The 8730-nt window shown below is 33.7% G+C and overlaps 1 protein-coding gene across 2 annotated transcripts in view; it reads right to left on the bottom strand.

Moving 5' to 3' along the window:
• POLE3_3 (DNA polymerase epsilon subunit 3) overlaps positions 1-8730 on the bottom strand; it is a gene marked incomplete at its 5' end in the record, with an annotated part of 40995 nt that continues 32265 nt past the window's right edge. For both annotated transcript variants that reach the window (XM_035730150.2, XM_051217479.1), the window contains 3 exons: positions 1-220; positions 3188-3497; positions 8400-8531. In XM_035730150.2, the coding sequence (XP_035587970.1) occupies positions 147-220; positions 3188-3497; positions 8400-8531 (516 nt within the window). In that variant the 3' untranslated portion in view covers positions 1-146. The remainder of the gene's footprint in view (positions 221-3187; positions 3498-8399; positions 8532-8730) is intronic.

The raw sequence follows: 8730 nt of genomic DNA, 5'->3' as shown, positions 1-8730 counted from the left end.
GTTCACTTTAATGTTTTAATTTATTTTACTTAATCAAAGTAGAAAACTTGAAAAACCAATATGAAACTACAATACTGAAAGAAAAAATTCTGGAAAATATACAGTTTTCAATAATAATAAGCGGGTGTTTTTCGATCATTCTTTTTTTACAGGAAACAATATCGACTCATACTTCGTAAATTATAATACAATTGAAAATATTTTCTTGATAATTGAATAGCTGAAAATACAAACAACAAATACAAATAATATTAACGGAGAGGGGTTTTGTGGATATTATAGTCATTTTAAAAGTTGAATTCATGAGTCAATTGAAGATAAACCACCATGGAAAATCTGGAAGCACTGGATGACCGTTTCGTGCTAGTATATGAGACTCCTCAACAGTGCGCACCCAGGATCCCGCCTCGCCAGATTCGAATCCAGGACCTATCAGTCTCAAAACCACTGGTGAGGAGTTCCATCCATACTAGGACGAAACAGCCATCTATTGCTTCCAGGTTTTCCATGGTGGTCTAGCTTCAATAGACGACTTCATGAATTCAACTATTAAAATTACAAATATTATTGACTGACCAAATTGAAATATTATAATTACAGAGCAAGATGTCATATTAAGCATTTAATCATATATTTGTTTTGTTTCATATGAATGATGAATTGATCATGTGTTATGAAATGAATTCAATTGATTTCAATTGAGTGAAAAGATATTTCTTTCAGTTCCTTATAATCATATAAAATTTTAGATAGAAATTTTTTTTATTGAAATCCTGAATGGATTCAAGATAGACCAAGACTGAAAACCTAGAAGCACTGGATAGAAGTTTCATCACAGTATGGAAGTTTTCAACAGTGTTTATGCAATGTTTACAGGTTCTCAACTATGGTATAACTTAGATCGATTCAACCTTTGAATAAAATTCAATAATCTTTACGAACTTATACTTGCAGAAACTGATTAGAACATTAGTCTTGTAGTCCATACTGTGCACTGATTTTTGATCTTAGTTAGTCTTTGTGTCAAACAAATCTATACCATCCATGTGCTAAGTGATAGGCTGTGCAACACCAAGGATACCGTGTGTTTGTGCTCATATACCGTCACAGAGCTAAGCGATAGGAAATGGATAACATTAAAGTATACGTTATTAGATTAAGCTGAATATATACTTAGTTAAGGTCTGAAACCATATGCCATTGTTCATGTCAGAAGAACAGATTCATATGTACTAGTAAAGTGTGTACACCTTATTCGGTTTGTCAATTACAATTTCCTAGTTATTTACGGCTTTCCCACTTCCATAGAATTTTGGGCCAGTATATAGATAGGGTATGCAAAATTATATGAACCGGATAACAGTGTAACTTGATGGAATACTCCTAATTATTCAGTTGGCAAAGTGTATTTTGTAATCATATTAGAACTTTAATAATAAATTAAGAAAGGGAATCTGAACTCTTCATATCGATGAGATTATTAATTTATTGGATACTTTCTCGTGATTTATACGACCTGTCTTCTTCAATTCTAATTGGATTGAAAATCTTTAGTTGAATAACATCAGTTATATATATTTCGACCAAATAAATCTGAATTAAATCAGATTTAATAGGGAGATATGTTCTTTTATAGTTTAGTTAATAGACTACTAACATCGATATCCTATATACTGATGAATGAAATTAAGAATCAAGTAAAATTACTCAAATTTAATTACCATTTATTTATTTATTTATTTTATTTTAACACATAGACATTGGTACAAGGAGGCACCAAATACATATGCGCCACACAAATCTCATTCGATATGTGTGAAGGCTGTGATACTGCCCGGGTGCCCAAACCGAAGCAGGTGGTTTTCTTAGGGGGCCACTCCCCGAGCCTTCGACCTGAAGGTCTGATCCACAAGGCAGTGGAGCATCGTGAGGAGATGCAGTTCCATGGAAGCCGGTGACCAACGGTTGGTTCATACGCCATTTGTTCCCGCAGGATACTGGATCCCATGTGCACCATTGGTTTGGAATCCGATTAAAGCGCCGGACATTCGCTTTTCGTCCTCTCATTTTCGTAAACAACACCGCTGGTGTGAGAAGGCAATGAGTAGGACTTCCCTGGCAGGGGCTATATACGCGCGGCCGTGTGAGAGTATTTCGAGAGGGAGAGCGGACTGTCTCCACTCTCGGCCATACCAGGGCATTTGGGGGCAAACCATTGTCTATAAGCAGCTAGTTTAACAATACTTCATATTAATTCACTTGGTGTTGTTTTACTTGTATCTTCCCATTGTTATTTAGGACTGCAATTGATCAGTCTCATTTTGGCGTATGTGCATCATATTAAGCTTCATATTAATTCTTACACTAACCATTGTCATCAGTGAGTTACTATCTCACAACAGACATATTTGAACTCCACTGGTGAGGAGTCTCATACTAGGACGAAACAACCGTCCAGTGCTTACAGGTTTTGTTATATCCGAGCGAAGATTAAATCACGAGTAACTTCTGAGACATATTAATTGACTAATATTATCTATACATTCTTATGGTATAATTATTCAATAATTAAATTATGTATATTTATATTCCTCTTATTATAAGCTTTATTTTGACCTATAATTTATTATTGTACGATTTAATGTTCTTAATCTATAGTCAGTTTATTGACTACTGCCTCCCACGTTCACAGTCACTTTTTGGTTTTATTGTGTACAAATGTTATTTCCTATTTTATGGTGCGTTGCGATATGTATGGTTGATATATAAACCCAGTATGTCTGAAATAAATGGTTCGATTCGATTCGCATAGTGGAAGCTGGTACTGGTGTTCTGGACTCAAATGGACGGGCTAGGCGGACATAGGACCATTAAGGACGCTAGGCTGCTCATACCGGTCGAACGTCATTGATTTAGCACAGTGCTAGGATTTTATAAGTCTTATTTTGATTGATGGATAAATCACGTGATCAAAAGCCGGACATAAAGTCATAACAGGTTTTCCATGGCGGTCTAGCTTCAATTGACTCATGAATCGAACTCTTAAATTACTATAATATCCGTCTCACGAGATTCGGATCAAGGACCCCTATGTGATTATAATTGCTTTAAGTTTATTAACAACTATTTAAATAATTAATTAACAGACATAATCATGAATATATAATACAATATTATTACTGCTTACTTGAATGATATTCATCGGATTTATCAAAAGGTAATGGAAATCTTAATGGAGTAGGAAAAAAGTACTCTGGTTTTACATGTGCATTAAAATGTATTAATTTAGCATTTGGATATTGTAATACAATATCGTCACGTAGTGTTTTTTTTCGTCTGTAATTATTATTATTATTATCATCATCCCTATTCAGTAAAAATTCCCATACAACTGGACAACGTTCACGCATTGAAAATGCACTTAGTTGAATATTCCATTTACAAGGTATTTCGTATAACCAATGTTTATTTCGATTCAATACAGCGTTGATAACATCCTGTAAGAAAAAAATAATTTGGGTTACAGTAATTATTTGACCTATGCATCAAATTGTTACAGGATTGAGATATATATGTTGTAGTCGAAGTCTTAATTAACTGTGATGTGATTGATCTGCCAAATTCAGTTACCTATGAAACTTAATAATATTTTATACGCATATTTGCTAGATTCGGTTCCTAAGCTCTTCTAGTAACCCCTAGGCTAAATCTACACAGCGACTTGAATACCAGAGAAAAGGTGCGAAATATGGAACAAACGCTTTACTCCAAAAGTTTGTTTACTTACAGAAAATCTAGGGTTTTTATAGTATTTTAGATGGTCTTGGGTTTCCAGAAAATTCTGGAACCCTACTATACATAGTAGCAGCATAGATAACCATCCAATCAGAAACGCGATATGTGACTTTTAACTTTCTAGATGGTTCTGGCAAAACGTCTACTGAATGCTAAGTGTTTTCAGAGCTGTTTTTGACTTTTTCTAGGAGTTTTCTAGATCTTCCCAACAATTTGAATGTGCAGTTTAACAGAAATTGGTCGCCAAGTATGTAGAAGATATTATTTGTCGAAACTATTGGAACGGTTGAAATGTATTCGATTCTAATGTTCTGTCCACAAAACGTTTCCGAAATTCTTCAGAGTAATAATCAAATCAAAATAATTTTTTTAAATAATGTTTTAATAATGGTTGTTTTTCAATTAATAGTTTGTATATAACCATGTTATTTTATTAGAAGGAAGCTATTCTTCTGGGTAAGAATCTTATCTAGATGTCGATTTAATTCAGAGATTACGTCAGTAATTAGGTTTTGTAAACAATTATTACTCGGCTATACTGTATCACAACGTATTATCAATCGATAGGAGCAAATCATTCATTGATGTAAAAACTCTTCAAATATCTTTTCATTACAGATCCGGCAATCCAATTGCATAACACTGTAGTTAATATCCATGTGTATTCATGAATAAGGAATATACATGTAAGAGGGATTTTATTTTCTATTCACTGAAAATCTTGTATAACATAAAACTTATCACCATTTCTTATCACATTCTATAGTCGTTATATTAAATAAAGACTAATTAACGATAAGGATGATGTGGTGCCATAAATCGACTTAATCTCTCTAAGGTCATACAATTTGGTAATAGTATTATCTTAACTACTAATACACACTTCTGATAGCTAACCAATTCAACTGTACGGACAAATATCCGAGTATAGAGTTTAGACATTTCATGTATTTGTGCTGACATCCGTGTCCAAGTCAAACAGTAAGCGTGAAAATATCAACAAATCTTGCTATTGGAAGATAATGATTATTAATGCAGTCAACATCTCAGCCTATATTTTCTTGTCTCGGTTAAAAAGACCTACGCTTCCATTTTTCACTTTTAGTTTCCTAGTCATTTCTAAGTTTTCTAACTAACACTAGTCGTTGGGCAAGCGAAAAGCTCACATATCTATATCTAAATTAAACAATCGTGGGAATGTCACTGATAATTAGTTTAATTCAAAGACAATTCTCACTGGAAATTGAATTCAACTGGAGAATCTTTCAAAATCAAATGACATTAGATAACTGTGTGATACTGGACAAGAGAATTAAAACAAAGACCTTCAATTCTTGAAGTCTAAACACAGTAAACTTTGATCAAATAAGTCATATGTGTCTGTATGACTGGAAGCTGCTAAACGTTTGAAGATTACCATTAATTAGTGATTATCTATTGTTCCCTAAACTGGGATATATTTCTATCAACTGAAATCAAGTACTGTGTTTCAATTAATTTTAATATTTTCGATGATATTTAGCAAAGAAACAATCTTCACGATCCTCTACTCAAGTACTAAAAATACATTTTAAAAGCACGTCCACATACATATATACATGCTACAAATAAGAGAGAAGAATTTCAAATATTTACTGTACACAGTTTTTGGGTTAATTAGCACTCTTTAGTCAAGGGTATTTAAAGTAATAAAATAAAATTTACTATTTGACAGATTCGAACTCGTGTCAACCACTGTTATAGTAATGGAGGTTTTTTTTAAGTACTTGAGTGGTGGGATTGTAGTGAACAAGATCATTGTGGGGATAATCATATGCAGTTTAATGTAACATTACAGAATCTCTTAGTAAGATCTGAGAAGTATACAATAAATACTTCATTTGCAAAATATCTATCATTTATCTCAGACTGCGTTGTTTCTTCGTTTCCATACTAATCAAGCTCTGTTCTCATTCTCCTCTCTTCAATCTTCTTAACCTTCAGGCATCAGGTATTTCACTTTCGATCGATGCTACATACTACTTATATCTGTCGAAATCAGTAGTACATACCACGAATTAGGTAATGCAATTAGCTGACATACAGATATCGATTAATGTAATTGGTTAAAATTTTAATTGAATTAAAACTGTTATAATTGATCCGTGTTTTACATATATGTACTCATTCGCATATATTATAGAGAATGGTACGATATGTTGCATAATATTCTATTACATTTGGTTTTAATTGATCAAATAGTTAGCTTGTGTCTCAGTTAATTAACTTACAGATCAATGGTTAATTAAAAACAAACAAATTATGTAATGCCTTGGGGGCCACATGATAAGATCGATGTAAGTGTGGGTACGGAACGATCGTAAATGAATTATTCATTTAATGGCTCTGTATCTAACTCCAGTTAAATCGTATGGTGATTGTTATCGAAATAAACATGCCATCAAGCGTCGTACATTTCTGAAGACTTAACTTGCATTAGAGAATAACGTAATGAAATGAGCCAAATAGGAAAATGAATTGCAAATACATATATTTCGCACACTCGTTGATCTGGGAAGACAATCAGAAAAATTAAGCGAAACTATACGAAGTGATACACAGCGCAGATGATGAGTGAACCAACCCATTTTGTTGAAGTATGACTCAATACCACTAGTCAGTAGAATAAAATCAATTGCTTATTTACAAAATATTAAATACAAGAACAAAATGAAATGTCATAAAAGTTGGACAAGATAAGTTTTGTAGATTACATTCTGTTTAATGAATTACGTTTTAATTGAGCAAGAATGCCTGGATGTTTGGGATGAGTTACTCTCCCTCTAAATGCAAGTTGTTCTTCCAGGAATGGCCTGCGTCAACACCTGAACTAAGGACAACTTCACTTATCTTTGAATTCTGATCAGCCCTAATGAGTTGGTGTCTGACGAAATTTCAGCACGGATTCAAAAGGCTCATTTGGCTTTTTCCAACTTACGTCACCTATGGCGAAGGCGAAATATCCATCTATCAATTAAGGTACCAGTATACTGCACGGCAGTTCGTTCTGTTCTACTTCACGGATACGAAACCGTGACCGTTAAGAGAAGAAGATACCCGTAACTTACTAGTATTCGGCCACAGATGTCTTAGAAATATTGCTCGCATCTGCTGGGATCACCGGGTAAGTAATAGTGAGATTAGATGCAGGGTATTAGGGAATGATGGTAAATCATTTGATGAGGTTGTAAATCTTCATAGACTAAGATGGCGGTTGGGTCACGTGTTACGTATGCCTGACAAAGATTACCACGACGTTCAATGCTAATTAGTGTTGGAGACGGCTGGAAGAAAGTTAGGGGCGGCCAAATCAAAACGTGGCATCACTGCTTGAAGTCACTAACTTCTGGTTTAAGCCATGTTGGTAGATGCAGACTACTTGGCTGGGGTCATGTAAGATCAATCTGTAAACTTGTTGTAAACAGTATCCTACAAAAATTTGACTTCGATACGAGGGCGAGATTATAATTTATAGATGAACTAATCAGATTTAAGATAACAGATCTTGGGTTTTGGCACGAAATTCATTCATTCATTTCGCTAAATAGTGTTTTAGCATTATAGCTTATGCCAATTCATAATGAAAACCCTAAATCTAATTCCTAACCCTTAACCATCAACTGTAAATCATAATTCTAATTCATCACAGTGGTTTAAAACCCTCATTTACCACTAGTACGTAGGTGAACACTTTCAAGGTCATCTTAGCATCGCTCAAAGACCGTCCATAAATTATAGTTTCACCATTCAATTTTTCACCAAATACATGAATTTATCAAAATGATGAGTGAAACAAATTGTTCACATGGTATCTCAAGGCCAAACGATAAAATAGATATTAAATAAGGTATGTTATTGAATCAAACCATTTTTAAGGTCACGGCATACAGATCTTTATCTTCATCAAAAAGTCAGATGTATTTATATTGATGATTTGTATAAACTTTATTCAATTGTCATATGAAACTTCGTAGTCATTTCTTAATCTTCTCATTTATATAACTATATAGACAAATTCATCTCTATAGCATGATTATCTTATAGGGTCAGTGAAATGTCAGAGACCATAGCCAAATCATCCGGTAGTTGGGTCACCGAATATCGAACAGATCATCGATCCCCGTCAAGGTCAATGACAACCAACGCGCATCAGTTAATCGTATTTCATAGACTGGCGCATGTGGTGGTCTCGCTATCCTCTCTGTACTCATTCTTACTAATATATTTCCATAATAACGTCCTTTGTGTTATACGGTCTTCAAAGTATCCATAGTACTTTGATACGTCGAAGGTGTAATCCACGTTAGATGCTGACCGTGAAGTGTGACTTCGAAGTTATCTGGTTCATCACACGAATTCCATCTAACTCGAGTAGACCTCTAATCATTCGATATCATTTACGTTGGTGATCTACAATCTGTATCTAAATTAAACTAACATTTACGTTGGTGATCTACAATCTGCATCTAAATTAAACTAACATAAAAAACAGGCACACAAAAACAAGAACGCATCTATAACTAGTTTCTATGACTTATTAATTAATGAATTAATTTATTGCTTACTTGTTCACCAGTTGGTAAAATGCGTTTTTCTCTCATTAAATTGAATGCAGTTTTCATCCAAATTTCATCCCAACCTCTTGCTCGTAATTTAGTTAAATGAATTAATAAAATACCAGCATTATAACCGTAACCCTTTATTTCATTGTTGTTGTGAGTTGTGTTTGTTTTTCCAGTAATGTTTGTGAGAAATTATAAAAAAAAATATAAAGAATTAACTGAAAATATTCATTCAGTACAATGGTTAAAGAGATTGCCGAATTTCACTGAGATAACCATTGAGAACTTGTAGTGATTAAACAATTGTTTTGTTGTACTATGTGGCTCTGTAGAA

The sequence above is a fragment of the Schistosoma haematobium genome, chromosome 5, assembly GCF_000699445.3.
Source record: "Schistosoma haematobium chromosome 5, whole genome shotgun sequence".
NCBI lineage: Eukaryota > Metazoa > Platyhelminthes > Trematoda > Strigeidida > Schistosomatidae > Schistosoma > Schistosoma haematobium.
Note: the sequence above shows the minus strand (reverse complement) of the source record. Positions and strands in the feature narration are given on the sequence as shown.